The sequence below is a fragment of the Euprymna scolopes genome, chromosome 10 (genome assembly GCF_053919585.1).
Source record: "Euprymna scolopes isolate OS-2025 chromosome 10, ASM5391958v1, whole genome shotgun sequence".
NCBI classification, from domain to species: Eukaryota; Metazoa; Mollusca; class Cephalopoda; order Sepiida; family Sepiolidae; genus Euprymna; species Euprymna scolopes.
In genome coordinates this window covers 27,206,558-27,227,725 of record NC_136491.1, presented here as the reverse complement: position 1 = coordinate 27,227,725, position 21,168 = coordinate 27,206,558, and the positions used below count along the sequence as shown (strand labels likewise).

General features: G+C 32.9%; 1 protein-coding gene across 1 annotated transcript in view; it reads right to left on the bottom strand.

Moving 5' to 3' along the window:
• The window catches only part of LOC145285886 (membrane protein BRI3-like), a 73,274-nt gene that overhangs the window by 33,308 nt on the left and 18,798 nt on the right, over positions 1–21,168 (bottom strand). The window contains exon 2 of the mRNA XM_080134347.1: positions 9,952–10,063. Coding sequence (XP_079990473.1) covers positions 9,952–10,054 — 103 coding nt within the window. The 5' untranslated portion in view covers positions 10,055–10,063. The remainder of the gene's footprint in view (positions 1–9,951; positions 10,064–21,168) is intronic.

Below are 21,168 nucleotides of genomic sequence, written 5' to 3'. Positions count from 1 at the left end.
CATCCCCTCAGCTGTTCCTCTCCCCACTTAGAGGAAGTGCAAGATCAATCTCCAAAAGTGAAGGAGTGCAAGTCAATTGAAACGTGCTTTTCTAATTATCCTAGATAGAACGTCTCAAAGGTTAGATAATAGGGTAAAACAATATGTTCCATCCAAAATTAGAAATGGAAACTACCTACCTTCGGATGTTTTGAACAATACCCATGGCTCATCTATAGGAGAGCACCTTATAAATAACCGTATTTGCGCTTTGAATTTTAGTGCAGACTTTTTTTCCATCCTTAGCAAGTCGCACTCTCTTTACCATCTCAAAATTCTAGAAACTATATATATTAAGACCCTGAGACCTTCTCTTTGCAAACAAAAAGAGAATCTCTTAGGGCTTAATATAGTTTCTATTTAATAATTAATCCTCCCCCCATTTTTTTTATACATATATATATATATATATATATCCCCCCCCCCACTTTTTCATCTCCGATTCATTGTTCCCCTTCTTTTTAAAACGTAATTAAGCTTGATTTTAGCTCTGTTGAGCAAGCTTCGAAACCGGTCAGCTGACGCATTCATTTTTATTTGTTAATTTCACAATCTAAAATAAAGAATGTTTTCGAACAAATTTAAATTTGGTCTTTACATAGCCATAATAAAATTTTGTACCTCGCAAAAAATATTTAAATATCCTAGATATGTAAATGTGGCACAGCTAGCACACTAAACTCACTGACCTTGTGCCTTTGAGGAGAAATATTTCCATTCATTTTTTTTTTGTTTCTTTTTATTTGAAAATCATGCCAAACAAGGCATGAAGCCACTTGATGTAAGGAACTAAAAAAAATAAATAAATAAAATACCATTTCAAGGTCAAAAACTAACAAATAAGTGTTAGATGGATAGAATCCGATCCAGCAAACAGCAATTCTTCCTCCTTTATCAGAAACAGACCATGGAAAGTGAGGACTAAAGCATAAAATGATGAAAGTAAGAGTTACAAAGCTACTGATAATAGACCCAATCCTCTCTTTAATCTACTAAATTAATGTTATCCTAAATTTAATGTGAACTTGGAATCCAATTATCAAAAAGTTGATATTTAACTGATCAAACCTTAATCTATATAAAGAAAACAGTAGTTGTATATTTGTGTGTGTGTGTGTATATATATATATATATATATATATATATATATACACATACATATATATATATATATGTGTAAACCGATAAACTCTTACACTACTGGTCACATAACACTGAAATTAACAGGAAATAGTGATTATACACTAAAGATGGTTTATAACAGTAAATTCTTTGTTCTGGGTAGATGAATAACCCGCAGAAGTCGGCAAGTTGAAATGCAAACTGATCATTTCAACTTGCCGATATTTTTATTAGTTTGCACATGCGTAAACTAAATCATAGCTAAAAGTGGTTTAATTTCACAAGTTTTTTTATCTGTCGGTTTAGCCCAACTGAAGATTTAAATGAGGGGTTGCAGCTGGAGAGCTAATTGTTTTGGTTTCAATTCTAGCTGATGGCATACAAGTTAATTTTTTTTTACTACCTTTAAAGTCAATACTATATATTAGGTAGAATATTCAATAGAGAATTGACTTTGTAATAATAAAAACAATATCTGTGTGTATTAAAATATATTAAACGTACTTTATGACCAGGAAACGTCGGGTGTCCCCCATGCTAGTATTGAATAAATTTGTTTAATCTTCAAATACATAATTTCCACAAAGCAGGTTACACCAAGCATACCTAATCTGTACTATTGTGTACTGAGAGACATGATGGCTGGCAAAACGTCAAAATGATACGAGCCTGGCTGCAGTGCATCAGATTGAGAAAATTTATGGTCTCACTGTAAAAGACTTCCATGAAAAATCATATCACACAACGATAGCTCTACTGTGTCAGACACCAATGTCAACAACAAAATTGTGTGACAAGATGCTCAAGACATTGAAGGAACTAGTTGACGATAACCAGTTCCTAGTAGGTGGCATAAGCAAAATGCCAACAGACAGTAGTTGGAAGTCTTTTACAAAACATTGTAAAAAAAAAAAAAATAAATAAAATAAAAAAGGTACCTATATCCAAGTTTAAACTTAGTTTTCTTTTGATAAAGAGATGGAGTGTTTTAAACTTCATAAAATTTTACCAGTATAACAAGCAGAGTTGACGGAGTCAAAAAATCCACCATTTTTGTAAGAGGTAGGAGTCAGAGTCAGAGTCCATAAAATAGACACCCTTAAACAAGCTTGAAAAATTCATATTTAAAAAGGTCCTTTTTCACATGTGAATAGATGACAGCAAAAACGTTGAACTAACAACTTAAGACCAGTATTACGTGGTAAACATCACTCCTCTCAAGTAGGCACTTCATTATAATGTGCGTAACTGTTACTGGTAAAAAGAGCGATTCAAGGATGGGATTTATTCAATAATTTTTATATTTTACTAGCAGGACCTGTGTCACCTGTAAAAAATTTAAACTATGGTTGTTAGTGGGAACCACTGCTGGTCCAGTAAAATAGCTGGCACTGGTCCCGTGGGCAAAATAAATGTACCTTGCCAAAGTAACAACGTTAGTATCTAAACCCATTCTTAACATGGGGATTTGATTAACTGATGTGATTATTTTGTGCTTTCACCTAACGTGTCTGCAAACCTGAACAATGATTCCCATGATGACTTTAAATTTTTCCTGTTAAGTTTGTTGTAATTTTTTCCAAGCAATTATCATAGATTACAAAGTTAATTTACTGATTAAAAAAGAAATTTAAGGAAGTATTTTTAATGACTAATAGTCGGGGATCAAATGTAATGATAACATTCTAATAAACGGAATGCACGCTTTTTTGCCATGTCAGTTGTTAATGCTGCCCCAGCCTTTAAATGTTTTCCTTTTCTGTTGGTAAGGTGTATACAATTTTTTTCAAGGTATTTTGGTAATGTGAAAACTAAGCGTGTAATCTATGATACATGCCATAGAAACAAATTGAAAAGGAGAAATCTAAATGCTAGTTGCAGCATTAACAGTATTGTCCAAAAAGTGGGTGTCCACTGTCATAGAATGTTATAATTCCAAATTTAAGTCTGTAAGTGCTGATAATCACCTGTAAAAGTTATGAAGTGAAAAGTAAAAAGATAAATGGTAGGTCTATCATTGTTCAGGACGACCGATTCTTTTTTTTTTTTTTTTTTTTTTTCTTATTTTGCAATCTGAAAGTTATGTGCGTTTTAAAAGGTTCTAAATAAAGAGTAAATATGTTCAATAGCTGATCCTAATTGAGTTGCCATACTCTAAATATTTTAAGCTAAATCTTCAACCAAAAAAAAAAAAAGTCAAGAAAGACAAATTAATAACTACAGGGTGTCCACAAAGTCTGGCTACATAATGTAGCCAGACTTTGGACACCCTGTAGGTTTATTCCACTGTTGGATTTTCGTTGTGGTTTACTTGATCTGTGATAAATAGTAAACCGTTCTTGTTTACGACGCGTTTGCTCAGTTAGTAGAGTGCTTGCCTCACATGCCAGAGACTCGGGTTTCGAATCCTGAGTTCGAATATGTCTAACTGATGAGCACAAATGAGGGCGAAACTGGAGTCTTGGGCTCCTGGTTTGTTGGTTTGCATGGCTCTTGTGAAGTGCGACGTTGTAATTTCTTCAGCCAGACAACAATTTATTTTAGTTTATATATTTGCAGTAAAAAATAATCTAATAGAAAATATTAGCGCCTGAAGTTGCCATTAAAATTTGTCTTTATTAGTCAGTCAGACACATTTTTTTCTTATGGCCAAGAGATCATTAACGATCACTTCATACTACATTATATTATCTATTAAATATTAATTTTTTTTTAACACAAAAATGTTGCATATAAGTAGGTAAACCCAGAACTTATTTCTAAACTCCTTAAAAATCTATTGTCTCCAACAGTTACATTTGCTAGAAATAGAAAGAAGGCTTGATCGCAGGCATTCCTCCCCATGTTAAGAATGGCTTTCTAAAATCCTGCAGATTTGAATTATTTGAAATTATCTCCCATATCCTGTAAAATAGCATAGATAGATCATCAATTAGCCATAAAGTTTTCTTTTGTAAATAAAACTATTTGGTCAATTTATGGAATTTTTGGTATACAACATTTTCTTTTCACCATGGGTGCGTACACCATAAAAAAAATTTTCTTTATTTTTGGTACTTTTGTTTGTTTTTTTTTTTATATAGACTTACACCAACACAGCTAAGAGCACAAATTAAACACCAAATGCTTTCTTTTAATTCCAAAGTTCAGCATGTATGTGTGTGTGTATCTATATATGTGGGCGTGCGTTTGTATGTATGTGTGCGTGTGATAATTAACAAATTAAAATAATTCCTTTGTATAATTCAGATCAAGTCTCATGAGAATAAATTTCAAAGGCAAAATGGAGTTCAACATTCAGGATTTAAACTTTGAAAAGGTTATTTTATAATTTGCAATAGGGATGCTCATGATAATTTTACTTTTTTTTTTTAATGGAAATTGCTCCAGACATGGCATGAAGCCACTTAATGTAAGGAGCTAAGAAGAACAAAAAGATGATTATCTCAAAGACAGGCGATGCCTATTAACCTTAGTCTTGAAAAGCCCAAGGTTAAAAGTAGGGAGAAAACAGCAAGAAGAGAGTTCGATAAGTCTTGCAGTTCTTGTAAAAAAAAAGTTACTGGAATAGGAAGCTGTATTCTAATGAGGTATTAAAACAACAAACTGATGAAGACCATTAGACCAGTGAGTCAATGGAGCTGAAACAATATTTTCTGTTATGGATACATGCATCATACATACTTTTCTTTCCTTTTTTTTTTTTTTTTACTAGCATGGGTGCCCGGCGTTCCCGGGTGTTTTGAGGTGTACACCGAGCAAAAAAAAAAAAAAAAAAAAAAAAAAAGGTCAATTTTTTCTAACTTTGACCCCTATTATGACCCCTTAAATTTATTGTTTAGGGCTCAAATAAAGTTATTAAGTTAGATCCATGTCCAAAGAATCTACATCTAAAATTTCACATGTTTACAGCAAAAATTGTAGGAGGAGTTTGTTAGAGTTCTCAAAGGTCAAATCGTTGAACTTTGACCCCTTAATCGGCAAATTTCTGTCCGAAAACCAATCACATCGATTTTACCAAATCTCAGTACCCTGTAAATCAAATTTCGAATCTGTAGGCTTAAAATTGACAGAGTTATTGCGTAGGGAAATATACACAGACACACGTATATATTTTATTTACATTTACACATTTCGCCATCCATTTCTAACATTCTTTTATTGCAGATCAGTTGCAGATCATAACTTATTGTCAATTATTGAGAATGTCTTTGTGACTAAATAGCTATGCACTTCCATAACTCTGTATTTGCTAAAAATGTCTGAAAAATATGCTTGTGATGGCATGTTCACAATTACCACTTGTTTGCCTGGTACTGGTATTTGTAGAAAAATTGTATTGTAACAGAGAGTATGCTTTTATAATTTCTTTTATAAGTTTGCTTAATGATTTGTGGTCATTTTTAATTTTGAAGCATACTATGTAGATGAATTCACGAAATGTAATGCTCTACAAAAACCGTTTTCCTTTCATTGTGTTATAGTTTTGCTTTGCAGGTGTTGTTGCATATATAACTGCCATTTTTTTCTTGTTCTAGTATCGAGTCTAGTCCATATTTTCTAAAGCGTTATTTTAATTAGAAAATTTGGGTTGTAAAATTTTAAGACTGGTTTGGTTTGGTTTGGTTTGGTTGTTCTACAACATATCAACCCTTTTTCAAGTTATTTAATATCGAATCAAGTAATTTAGGAAAAGGTTTCTATGTTCTAAGTTCTGTATGTCTTCCAATATTTTTTTTATAGTGTTTGGCTTGGTCGTTTTTTTTGTTTTTATTTATATAGGAGTCACCACTTACCAAGGCCGAGAGGCCACTTGAGGATAAGGGTTAAAGAGTGTACAGTAGTCAATGGGACAATACGGTAATAACCGTTAGTGAAAAATTAGTAAATTAGATTACTTAACAGGATGGCTCATCAAGAACTTGTTTACATTGGACTTGAAGAAGATCATATTGTAGTCAGCTGGAAAGCAGGCAAATGGAAGACAGTTCCACAGTCATGCAGTTATAAGAAAGAAGCTTTGTTCATGGAATTATGTCAGATAAAGAGTGGAGGAAATTAGTGTTTTCAACCAAACGAGTGTTTCTCGTGAAAGTTTGGCGAGGAGGAACCATAGATTGGAGTTCGGACGAGCACTTGCCATGAAAATAATGATAAAGCAGAGACAGGCTCACAATGTCTCTTCTGTGGGAAAGAGGTTGCAAGGAAGAGAAAAGGGCATCCCTTACTAGGCTATGATGTGTATCTTGAACTCTGTCAAGGCAGGATAAGCTGCTTCTAGCAACTCCTGCTCAGATGTGGCAACAGAACTCCATCCTTAGATGTACCTGGCTCTTTATATAGGTAGAGAATTGCATCAGCAGTGAGATATCTACTGGATTGATGGAATGACAAAGTTCTCTCGGATTCTCTCTCCTCTGATCTCAAGCGCATGGTTCAATGGGGGAAGATGTGGCTGGTTACCTTTAATGCATCCAAAACCAAACTCCTATCTTTACATCATCAACGCTCTGATACCCATCTGGCATCAATTGTGATGGATGGCTCTCGTCTGGGTGAGGCCCCGTGTTTTTACAAGCTTCTGGGTTTGACCTTTACTCCTGATCTGAAATGGAACAAGTACATCAAGTCTGTTGCCAAGGTCGCTGGAAAGATGGTGGGATCCTTCTACCGCTCCAGAAGATATCTCACTACTGATGCAATTCTCTATATAAAAGCCAAGTACGTCCAAGGATGGAATACTGTTGCCATATCTGGGCAGAAGCGGCCAAAAACAGCCTATCATGCCTTGACAGAGTACAAAATAGACTTTGTGGCTTAATGGGGGATGCCCTTTTCTCTACCCTGCAACCTCTCTCCCACAGAAGAGACGTTGTGAGCCTATCCTTGTTTTATCGTTATTTTCATGGCAGGTGCTCGTCTGAACTCCAATCTCTGGTACCCCCTCGCCAATCTTTCACGAAAAACACCCGTCTAGCTGAATCCACTGAAAAATTTCCCCCACTCTATATCTGTGCCTAAATCAAAACGCGGATTCCAGGAACAAAGCTTCTTTCTTAGAACTGCACGCCTGTGGAACTCTGTTCCGTCTGCCTGCTTCCCTCCGGACTACAACTTGGATGTCTTCAAGTCCAATGTTAACAAATTCCTAATGAACCGCCCCCTTAATTAAACACCTCATCAAATCTCCACACTAACGTAATGTACTTGCAATAACCCTTATCCCCGAGTGGCTGCCGGGCCTTGATAAGTGGTGATCACTGTAAAAAAAAAAAAAAGGACCCCATCATTTTTCCAGTGACCTTGACAACAGATTTGATATACGTGTTCCATTTCAGATCAGGAGTAAAGGTCAAGCCCAGAAGCTTTTCAAAACATGGAGCCTCCCCCAAGACTAGAGCCATTCATTTCAATTGGTGCCAGATGGGGATAAGAGCGTTAATGATGTAAAGATAGAAGCTTGGTTTTAGATGCATTAAAAGTAACCAGCCACCTCTTTCCCCATTGTACCACATGCTTAAGATCGGAGGAGAGAGAATCAGAGAGAACTTGGTTGTTTACAGCCTTTGATGTGCTGCCATAGATGGTAGTGTCGTCAGCATAAATGTCTACGAATGAACTAAGGATGTGATTTGGAAGATCATTGATGTAGATCAGGAAGGGAATTGGGCCCATTTTTTATTTATTTATTTTTTTTTTTTTAAATATTTTTTGCAAATTAGTCCCCCGGGTAAATTATTCCTTGTAATATATAATAATCGACAGAGGATTGATTCTATAACATAATACATACGCAATTTGTATAAATTAATACATCATGTTTAAGTGTATTATACAACTGGGCAACTCCGGGCTGCCAGCTAGTATATATATGCAGTTCGAATATGCTTGTGGGTTCAGTAGGCATGGTCACACTGGCAGAAGGAAACCATCCACACACTAATATACTGATGTTTCTTAACTCTACAAAGAAAAGCACAATTAACTTTTCAAATTCAGGCACGAACAATTAACTCACACAAAACAACTAATATCTTTGAAAATTTATATGTATGAAAATATGTTATGTTCATTATCTTTGTTTTTATCCCTATTCATTCATTTTTTTTTCCATTTTCACATTGTGTGCGTCATTATACATTCAAAACATGTGACCATCTATACTTCATTCATACCAAGACATCATTGTATTCTTTATACAATAGACTAGCAGGATTACTCAGCGTTACCTGATGGCATAGATAACTAGAAAAAAGTTTATAAAAAGTGTGTATTGTTTGGATTTTTTCAAACTACTGCCTTCATCTTGATTGTTATTCCCACAACATCCTTATAAATGATACTCAAAGTGTAAATGATCAAACAGAAGAAGGCAGCCATTAGTTTTCCTTTATCGAAGCAAATGGTTTGGGCTTAATGACCCATCAACCACTCCAAATAGAAAAAAAAAATACACTCCATTTATTTATTGTGGACTATTATTCTCATCTTTTAGTATTATCCTCATCTTACACATTCCAATTTATTAAATATAAAAAAATAAAAAATAAATAAATAAAGGGGGATTAACATGCAAGCACCAGAGTTAGATAAAGGAACGAAAACTAGAATTTTACTGACATCGTTTCATTGCCTGTGCAAATGTCCAAGCTCAAGATAAACAATCGCATTCAACAGATTGCTTGGTCCACCTACAATAGATGATCCCTATTTGATTTGCAACAGCTGGTGATTTCATTATGAAACATTTTAGAGTGTCAGTCAGTCCCCTTTTTGATTTGTGATGACACTTTATATTACTCTTATGCTGATAAGTGAATTTATTATATATGCCTATACAATTTTTAAAATTGTCCAATTATTAAGGATAAGTAGGTGATAAATATGTCCAGAAATATTGAGTAGGATGTGCTAGACTCAAGCTTTGTTCAAGTGGGAGAAAGAAAACTCAAACACAACATCAGCAATTACGACTATACAAGACCTACTAAATGAACTTACTGCTGGAAAGACAAAGACACTGCACTATGGCATTGTCTGGAAAGGATAGACTCTTCAAACTTTCTAAACTTACGGCAAAATTTTGAAGATCTTAGTGGCTAGAACATTTAGTGCCCAAACGACTGACAAGACATATCTAAAGTGAACTTTCAACAGAACAGGTAATAATTCTTCCAAATGAATTCAGCTGAAAAGAACAGAACCATAGAAAAAGGAATTAAAGATCTTTAAAACAGGAATTCTTATGCATGAAGCTACTCGACTGGTCATAACGGGCTGAATTATATGCAGAGTATCCTGATTGGTTGAGGCTGGAGAGTTCATGTCAATGCAGAGGATTAAAACTTTTCGAGCACAAAAAACTTAAGTATAACAGTTTTCAAGGAGAGAGCCTTAATCTGCCAGTTTCAGGTCAGGATAGTTGTCTCAAGTTGAGCAACACTGAATTTCTATCAGTACCAGATGGACGATCATTTGAGAATAGCAAACGTATATGGAAGAATGAGGACACCTTCCTGAACAAACCAACGCCCTCATCTCCTGACCAGGATATACATACAACAAAGGACTGTTTGCAAATTTAATATTCCCTAGAGACTTCCTCCTTCAAAGGAAGCCAACTTAACCCAACCAAGATGAATGTCAGAATAGATACTAGATATGCACTCGTGATTATAACTTCAAGCAAGATTTTGCAAAAAATAAAGTTTTTAAAATATTCAAAGACAAACAGATAAAAACACATGTCCTTTCCGATTAATATCAGAAAAAAAACTGATGCCATCTTACCATTTATTCCTTGTGATTCTTGATAGCTGGGTGGTGGCCCCGTATATGTTGGTACAGCGGAACCACCAGGCTGGGCAGGTGGGGCCGTTGGTGGTGCAGACATCTTTACTCACTGCAAAACAGTAAAAACAAAGGATTATTATACAATCAGTTAAAGTAGAAATTCAATTTACGTTTAATCAAATTTGACATTACATATAAACACGTGATTTTAGTGTTTAACACCCAATATTTTTTATGAAACCACTTGAAAGGAGAAAACAAAAAAAAACTACTTCACTGGCAAAAAATATGGCTACATTTGCTAGAATTTTACATTTCTGAATTTTGGAGATGAGGATTGATTATTTGGATTCTTCAGACTACAGTTCTCATCTTTTATGTTATTTTTACAATGTTTCAGCCAATGTAACGTACAACAACAATGAAACATACAAGTTTCTTCATGTGTATCTTGTCCAACTTGGGAGTGTTTGTGTTGAATTTGGGAAGATATTGAAGATTGTTTCGTTTGAAATTTCGTGCAGATTCTCCAGTTCAGAAAGATTCCAGAGTTTCACAAGATACACCTGAAGAAGAGCAAAGATTCTAATAAACTAGGTTTGATTGCATACCCAATAAAACAAAAAAATCAAAATACAGTTTACTTTTCCCTAAGTTGAAACCATGGATCAAATTGATTCCAGGAAAATTTTTTATTTTATTTATTTATTTTTTACTTATCTAAAAATTCTTGCAAAATTTGTAAACAATTATTCAAAACTACATTTAAAACTATTATAGGTGCATGAAAATTTACATTCATTTACGGATTATTTCTATAGCAAATACAAATGTCATAAAATTTTTCAAGTGCACACGGACTTTATGGACACACTGTATATCCAATATATGAAATAACATTAACTTGATTTTCAAAGCATAAATAGCATTTAAGCTGACCAATCAAACCGATTCTGACTACCAAAGTTTTATTTGTTATTGTTGTACTATGTTATTCATAATAAACTAATATACTTTGCTACATTTTATTCTATGGTTAAACTAACAATTTCTTGCGCAAATTCAACATTTTGCCGACAAAACTTTGGCACTCTTTCAAGTTGACTCACACACGACTCCATACATAGCACACCTTCTTCCAACTTGCCACCCTGTTTGCTTCACATCCGTTTTTATTTATCTGTCTCATTTGCATAGAAACAGCAACTGTCTGCAGCACTCGCATGACCATCAACCATAAGACCAACTGGTTGTCACCATTTTAGCCATTCATTTTTTGTTACACAACCAACCCTTTGAAGCACGCAGACATGCTAGCCAAGCAAGTTACGATTTTCCTTACATATTCTAAAAATATGTAATCTCATCTAGCAGTTTTCTAATATTTAAAAATTTTTTAAATAGACACCTAAAGATCAAAATCAGCTAAGGGGAATAACTCTTTAATAAGAAGAGTTACTGTTCCTTATTGGGTTTTGTTTTTCCATTTTAGGTTCACTAACAAGCTTCTTTTTTTTTTTTATATAAATAAAAGCAAGGATTCATTTGTAATTTAGACACTTATGGACTTTTTGAGTTTTCCTTACATCTTGCTTCATTCTTTTTAAATCAAAACGAGGTTCATTTTTGGCCTAGATACTAAACATAAAGTTATAATTATAGAACATAAAAATATTGACCAAAGAAATTTCAGTGTAATGCATTCTGGGCAACGCTAGGTCAGGACAGCTAGTATAATAGATATGCTAACATTTAACAATGACTAATAAAAATAGTTTATTATAAGTAAATTTTTTAGAATTATTTCCAACTAATTTTCTGGACAGTATAAACTATAAAGTTCAGCTATAAACAACCAAATGAGCTCAATCAGTGCATAAATACTTAAATATTGAACTATGTATTTTGACTATTCCATCAGCAGGTGCTATTTAGTCTATACTTCAATCAATTAAAACATTGGTTGGTTTATTTTACAGCATATTTGGGTTATTTCATGCTGAATCCAATAAAAAAAAAAAGTTTTCATGCTTTATATCTTCAAATATTTATTCATGGTGTTTGGTTTGATTGTTTTGTTTTATAGCATATCAACCCTTTTCATATTATTTAATGCTGAGTAATTTTGAAAAAGTGTTCATGCTTCGAGCTGTTAATATCTTCAAATATTCATTCATTGTGTTTGGTTTGGTTGTTTTATGGAGGAAAATTGTTTTTGCCTTTGCAAAAACATGATTAAGTTTTACAAAGGAAAAAAAAAAAGTAAATAAATGTTAGGTGCATTTTAGGTCAAGAAGCCAGCATCTTCAGACAGCCTGATTTAGTAGTACCAAAATAGATTTACTAAAGGTAGAATGGATAGGTTTTGATTGTATCTTTGATTTGGTTGTTTCGTTTTACGGCATATCAACTCTTTTCGGATTATTTAATGCTGAATCCAGTTATTTTTGGAAACAGTTCTTATGCTTCAAGTTCTTCGTATCTTAAAATATTAATTTGTAGACTTTGGTTTGATTTGGTTGTTTTATGGCATATCAACCTTTTACGGGGGTATTTAATACCGAATCCAGTTATTTTGTAAATAGTATTCATGTTGCATCCAGTTATTTTGTAGAAGGTTTTTATTCTTGAAGCTTTTTGTATTTTCAATCGCTAGTTTGTAATGTTTTGTTTGGTTGTTTTATAGTGGATTTTATCGTTTTTGTTCCCTGCCCTAAGTCAACTAAATATGTTAAGTCCATACATGCGCAAATATACATTTATATCTTTAATGTTATTTCTATAAGTTTCGCATGTGTATGGATTTAGATCAGACGATAATGAATAAAGCTGGAGAGCTATACGTTTTGGTTCTGATTCTAGCTGATGAAACTAAAGTCATTTTTTTTTTTTTACTTTTTAAATCTACTATATATTGGGTACAATATAATAATCAATAGAGAATTGGCTCTTGTAGACAAAATCTGCATAAATTAAAACATCATTAAAACGTAATTTACTAACAGGCAATGCTAAGCAGTCTGCTAGTACAGATGTATAAGTTATGATTCCATTGAAAAATATTTTTTTTTGCTATGTTTGAACAGAAAAACTGTTTCATTTTCTATATTCACTGATAGTTGTACATTTATTTAAGCAAAAAAAAAAAAAAAGGGGTGGGGGTAAATTTTGTTTTTAATAATTAAGCGCTATACTAGTTTCTACAAAAATTTTTTTTTTTTTTAAATATTACACAAAGTAAATGAATGAAATCGAATTTCAATAGATTCTCATAAAATTATGTTTTTGTCATAATTTTATGAGTTCTGCAAATATCTTCACTTTACCTGAATCTATGATCGGTTTGGTTGTTTTTTTTTATGCATTGTTTGATGCTGAATCCAGTAACTTTGGAAAAGTTACTATGCTTCAAGTTGAAGACCAAGAAAATAATGAAGGAAGAAAAGAAATAATAAAAGGAAGACGTTTTTCATTTAAAAAAAAGGCGTGGTCTTTAAAAGTGAATTTCAAAGTAAAAAAAAAAGAAAATCTTTTTTCAAAAATCGGTATGAAAATTAATTTATTTGTTTTTCACAATGTAAATGTAAAATTATTTTTTTCAGGATTACTCGTACACAAACTTATGGCAGATATTTAATCAAATAAAAGACAAAACGACTAAAAATAAAATTTCTTTCCCCACAGAAGAGACGCTGCGAGCCAGTCTCTACTCTATCCTTATTTTCATGGCAAGTGCTCATCTGAGTTTCAGTCTATGGTCCTCCTTTGCCAAACCTGAACAATAAATACTCGTCTAGCTACAGTTCTTCAGATGCTGCACTTCTATTTCTTGTTCTTTCGGTGGAGGAGAAATCCTTCACGACTGAGACAATTTTTATTTTTGTACCTTTTCTCCACGTTAAAAAACGACCCTGGTGTCTAACTCTGTCCCGTGGGGAGGCATAGTAAATAGGTACAATCACTATCAACAATTCACCCACTCCCTATTTGACCCTAAATATAAAAGCAAATTCCATAAACTGGCTGCCTGTGGAACTGTTCTGTTTGCCTGCTTTCCAGGTGATTACAATATTGTTGTGAACAAGTTCTTGCTGAGCCATCTCCTTAAATAATCAATTTCCACCATTACTACACTGTTGTCCCAGCGATCCTCCTCCCATACACTCATTAACTCTTATCCTCAAGCTTTGATATGTAGAGACTCCCTTATAAAATATAAAAAACGAAAAGGGGAAAAAAATGTGAAGTACAGATAGGAGTGACTCTCTTAAGGAACCATTACAAAAATCAAAAGAAAAAGCTTAAAAAAAAAAAAAAAAAATGCCGGAAGTAGGGAATAAGGACCCTGGCCGGCTTCAATTTAGAAAAGGACAGATTTCAGGTGACATCGGTTTAACCTTCACCTATGCACGCAACCAAGAATGCGTTTTTTTTCAAACTTTAATCTTTGGATTGATATTTTCATTAAAAAAAAAAAATGAATAATAATAACCTGTCCTTTTTTAAGTGAAGCCGGTCAGGGTCTTATTCCCTACTACATCAAAAAATAAATTAATTAAAAAAAAATTTTTTAATGTAGACATAAGTATTTTTAATACAAAAAAAAAATGTTTTTGCATTTTTTTTTTTTTTGTTATTTTTATGGTATTCAATTATTTAGTGCTATTCAATTGTTCTAAAATATGCCCTGAAAGGAGAAAGTACTTCACTTCAAGAGAGAGATCTGCACTTAGATTTAAAATCCAGTGTAGTATATAGACAATAAGGAAAACACGAAATAATTGCAGTAATTTAGTCAAAACAACACTAAGAAAACGTCCCAATGATTGAGGTAATAGGATTAAGATTAAAATGAGGAAGAAAATATCTCCTCTGCAAAAGACAGAGTTGAGAGAAGCAGTTTACCTAGAAACTTAAGAGAAAATTTGAAAGAAAACGAAACAAATGAATAAAAATCATATGATTCTAAAGCTATAATAGCCAATGAAATAGAGAAAAATCGACTTTATATAGTTAGAAAACTTAATTCTACAGTCACGTCACATCGGGTTTTTTTTTTTTTTCTTCAAATTAAATTAGCTCCGTAAATTTTTTTCAATTTGGTTAGAAACCATGAATTAAACTGATTCTTATAGTATTCTATGGACATAATTGAAAGCAGTTCATCCAGACCTTTTTAAATATAACAGTTTCTGAAAATTGGCTTCCAAAATTGAGAAAATCCTCAGTGTCGAAAAAATTTCAGCGATATGAAAATTTTCAAAAGGCCATAAAATTTGAACGGAAAAAGGAATTGAGCTGAAATTTTCAGGATTTACTCCTTTCAATGGTACTAAAAGAATCTGAAAGTTTCAGGAGATTTGGAGAACATCAATTCCAAGCCCTCACTGAGATTGGCTGGACTGACCCTAATATAGTTAGAAAACTTAATTCTACAGTCACGTCACATCGGTTGTTTTTTTGTTTTTTTTCTTCAAATTAAACTAAAAACAAATGAATAAAATAAAAAAATGAACAGAATAAAGTTCAGTTAGGTGTTTTAGTTGAGAAAGATAAGCTAATTAGTCACTAGCTAGAAATACAATTGTACAGATCAAAGTTCATTAAACGTGTTTATTTAAAAAAAAAACAAAAAAACAAAAAAACATTTATAAATATAAATGTTTACACGCGAGGGAAAAACAAAACTGATCCAAATTTAACTGTTTTTCTTTTTGAATAAATATGAACAGTCAACTTTTAATATCCCCGAATGTTTAATACAGATTTCACATGTATTAACTTTAGCTTGGTTTATCTGTTTAGATATTTTATGAATCATTTCAACAACAGCAATAATGTGACTTTGGAGCGAGGCGGGGGGGGGGGGGGGGGGGCTGAGGTCGTTCCAGAAAATTCAGAAGAGAATTTTTCAACTATAGGTTAAACTATAAAATCAACTTTAAAATTTCTGCTTATGAATTTGTTCAAATCTTTAGGTAAAAAAAAAAAAAATAAAATTATATCTCAATTTGTTTTATTTTTTAAAAGTTAAAAAGTTGTAGCAAGATTGAGATAAATGAGGAGGTCGAAGGAGTAAATATTGAGAAGGCTGCTGCAAAGAAAGTGAGTTCTTTCTATTGTGCTACAAGACTACTCACACCTGAAAATATCCTGTACCTCTACAAAGCCACCATTCACCTATGCATGGAGTATTGTTGCCACATCTGAGCTGGTGCTTTTACCACTAGTTTCTCCTTTTTGGATAGGGTCAAAAAAAGTTCTCAATCTAATAGGTCTTACTTTGTCAATTAAGCTCCAACCCCTACACCATCACCACGATGTTGCATCTGTGCCTCTTTAACAAGTTTTTTTTTTTATTATTATTAAATGTGCATGTGCACTGATGACCTCACTACATTTGTGCCTCCTTGATGTAAATATCCCGACAAGCCGACAAAGCAACAAAATCACACCCCTTGCATTATTTAATGCAAGAATAACCTGGCGGCCCCTATTCTTCAGATTTCAGACTACATACAGCACTTGGTATTACCAAATGGTCACCCATTTTAGGACTGACCAGGCTCAATATAGCTTAACATTGGTGATTGGATAGGAACCGCTGTGTCAACATAATTCTGCCACATATACAATATGCAAATAAACATGTAATAATACAGTTATTCTCACATAACGTTTCGGCCGATGTAACCTCCAATATTCTTCAGATGGCTCTTGTCAAATTTGAGAAATTATACATAATTACAAACTGAACAATTTATTTAATTCACAGGGGTAAACTTTTCTCGTTCTGTCAGCCATGATCAAGTAGACATCTTAAATATTTCTGAAAATTATTAACAGATAATACACTTTGATCTTAGCCAGAAAGATACTTTATCCATATAACTATAATATATAAATGACAGTTGTCTGCATGTCCAGTTAAAGCCTAAAAAAATACATAACAAATGCCCTCAACTTCCATAAAAAAAAAAAATTGATTTTACTTATCACTTTATCCATTGCGACATGGGCCACCATAATCTTTTCCTTGAATCATGCGCTACTCTTAATGTAATTGATAGGAGACTCTTCCTCACCCTTCCACATATATTAGCACATGTAAATTACCACCTTCTCATCTTTTAGTTTTAATCCCAGCTGCTGCATAACCCTTTCAGGATGTCACTTGCTTTGAAAATCAAATAAAGTCTAACAAACTAATTAATGAACCCCCTGTAATCTTCAAATACAATTATTAAATTTAAATCACATGATATAATTCAGAGTTATGAATGTGCGCATTGCCTGGTTTGTGATTCAACTAAAAGTAAAAGTTTAAAAACCTGGCATTATAAAAAAAAACATAAAACGTGTTCTTTTGGTCAGTGCTTATATAAAGATACCCCAAATCCACACGATCCTTTAATTTTTTTTTTTAAATATTAAACTTAAATATTTCTGCAATTTTACTCAGATTTAAATACATAAAAAACGTCAATGCACAAAAATAATTAATCACAATGATCTAACATATTACAGTAGAACCCTGAGATACAATGGCCCTAGGATACGTTTTTTTCAGCTTATGATGTGAAATACAATGTTTTTTTGGCCCCCTGGTTACAGTATTTGCCCCGCCTTACGGTGTTATTTATGTTATTTGATTATATACATGTGTATTATATACTGTACTGTATTTTGTTACTAATTATTAATGCTGTAACCCGGGGTTCTACTGTAATATGGACATCTTCTGTATGGTCTGTTTGTGCAGTATATCCTTCCACTAACAACCTTAATGATATTTCACGATAACAATCTGGCACAGATCAGGCCATGTTCTTAAGAAAAAAAAAACTTTAAGGTTTTTAAATTAATTTTATTAAAAATACTCTTCTTTTAGGTTGAAATTCCATTTTTTTGTATTCATAAATCAGAGGAAAGAGGAGGTAATTTCCTACTACACAAATATGTACTCTAATGAAATCCAAAATATTTTTAAGATAGCGGCCATCTTTAATTTCTGAAGTAAATCTAATTTTTAAAACAATTTTACTAATTTTTTTTTTTTTTTTTTTTTTTTTTAAATGTAAAAAATTAAACAATGCATTACTTTATTTTTAATAAATACTAGTGGGGGTACCTAGCGTTGTCCGGGTGTTTGTAGGTGTGTGTGGTGTTAAATAAAAGTTAGTATCGAACCCGAAGCCCTGAGGCAAAGTTTGAAAATAAAATCGGCCAGTCAGAATGAGTTAGTGAAAGATGTTTGAATTTATTTAAGTAAGAACCAATTGACAGGTGCACGTACCGATGACCAGGTTTGTTTGTTATAAGCGAAGTAAAAAAAAGAAAACAACGTTAAAACTTAAGCGGGAAAAAACACACAAAAAAAAAAACTAACGTAAGGCAAACGAACGATAAAAACAGAAAAACGAACATGTGAAAAATGGCTTAAAGAAGCCTGTTTCGATATTAAAATTAAAAAAAAAAAAAAAAAAAAAAATCGGTGGGTACCCGGGTGTTTTTAGGTGTGTGGTCAGGGGTGGATAAGCAAAGTAAAAAAAAAAACCAAAAAAAACGAATGTTACGTGAAAAATGGCTTAAATAACACTGGTTCAATATTTAAATTGAAAAAAAAAAAAAAAAAAAAAAAAAAAAAAAAACGACATCTCACACCACGATTCCAACCCAAAACATTTAGATAATGAACCAACACGCTAATCAACTGAGCTAACACGACGTACATGAAATTTGTTCAGTTTTTCAACTATTTAAAGTAAATCAGGTTATGGTGTCATCTGGCGCATGCGTAGAACTGCTCGTCATCACAAGAAAATCATTATATATAAGATTAAAAGGTTTTATTTTTACTTTTTAGTACTATTGTCTTCAACACTATTTGAATATAGGGGAGGAGTATAGTCAGAAAAAATAAACACTATACTTGAATAAGGTCAGAGAGCACATCGACTGAAACAGAAAGAAAAGTATCAAGATTGATAACGGCAACAGTAAAAAAAAAAAAAAAAAAAAAAAAAATGTGAAGCATGCATGGTCCATGGTCCTGTGAGTGCACATTGAACGACGCATAAAAAAAAAAAAAAAAAAAAAAAAAGTTTAGCATTTGAAACCCACCCTCTAGGAGGCATCAAATCTAAGTGAAAATGAAGGAACGGTGCCATTTTAACCCTTAACATAAGTAAATTTGAGCTCTGCACCATGCAAAAAAAAGAAATGACTAAGACCGTCATTTGTGCTCCCCCTCACCCCCATTTAGCCCCAAAAGACTCCAAGGACTTCACATATTTAAATTTGAGTCCAACACCATGCAAAACTGCTAAATAGACATACACAGAAAACTTTCGACAAATATCGTAAAATAGTCCCAAAAATGGGGTGTTTTTATTCGCCTTAAAAAAGCCCCTGGAGCACATCCAAGAGTTATCGCAAAGTATAGACAAACAAAATTATATAGAGATTAGTTGGTTACAACTTTCCAGAAAGTTTTATAAAAATCCAAGGCATCAATTTTTTTTTAATAGGCACAAAAGTATCAATTTTAGCCATTTTAACCTGAAAGTCACCCCTAGGGTGCAACCAGAGTTTTCTCGGAAAATCCGTTCTGTTACATTTTACTCATGTGTTTAATGTTTGTGCAAAATTTCACAAAGTTCCAAGGCGTAGATATTAAGAAAAGTGCAGACGGACGAACAGAGAAGAGTGAATTTACAGGTCTGCCCTCCTTTTGTCGTGGGGGGGGGGAGACAACAACAAAAAAAGATTGTAGATAACGGTACTCTCTAACCTAAAGATGCAGATTAAAGAGTGAAAAGTGCAAAGAAAACAGGATTTAAGCAGCATACACATGCTCGAAAGTATAAATAATCAACACTGGAATGTAATGCCATTACATCAACTATTTGTATTTATATTTTATTGTGCATGTTCTAAGTTCTAAAGAAAATTAAACTTTAGATATCGTTGCTGTTACATGACCGATAGGAACCAGCATAGTCACCAAATAATGGAAAAATAAATATAAATATTATGCAAACAGAAGAGCCTTTTAACAAACAATAATATAACTTATGTCAGTGATAAGATGAGATAAAGTAATCATATATATATATATGATTACTATTAATACCTTTATCAGGGCAGGGAGTCACAATTACCATCGGTTGGGAGATTCGAACCTGGCCATGAAGCCATCTCTGACGATTAGCAAGAAACAAACCGTTCAGCCAATGTTAAGTGCAACGAGAATATAATTGAAATTAACATTTATATAAATTGTAAATGTCATTCAAAAAGGCTGACAGTGATTATGTCATTTTAACATCACGATCTGTACACAGGGGCTTAAGTGACCGACTTATTTCATTTCAATGTAAATTGCTCAACAATAAAAACCCAGTTCCTAAGGAGTCAGACATAATTATTACTATAATTATTTTATTAATACCTACATCATTAAATTAGTGTCATACTTTATATATATATATATATATATATATATATATATATATATATATATATACATACACACACACACACTAGCAAAAGTACCCGTCGTTGACTGGGTTCAAAAACAGCCTACAGAAAATGGACTCTGATTTATGAAAGTATGATAGGTTATGAAAAGGAAGGGTTGTAAAGAGATAGCTTCGAATTTGGGGGTGTCAAAACCAAAGCAAAATATGATGAAAGTAAAAATAAAATAGATAAACCCCATAATTTATTATACCATACCTGTTCACACTGAAACGCTTATCACAATATTTTGTGGACCTATATTAAAAAACATTGTTAAACTTTGTGACATATTTACATTCTATGGAGGTCAGGCGCGAACGAACACTCCAGAATTTTATTATACCATATTTCTTCAAACTGAAACATAATTATCAAAGTATACTTACGCAGATAGATATGAAAAGTCTTTATTAAAGTTTGTGCCTATTTCCATTCTATGGAGGCCAGGCATGAACGCAGACCCTACAATTTTATTATACCATCCTTATTTAAGTTAAAACATACTTATTAAAGTATTATTATGTACATTTATATCGAAAACACTTGTAAACGTTTTTTTATTAATTTTTAAATTTTTTTATTTCCATACGTTGTGGACTAAGCGCGAACGCAGACCCCACAATTTTAATGAACCAACGTTCTGTTAGAGCAAACATACCCATTCCTGTGTCTCGATACATCTATCATTAT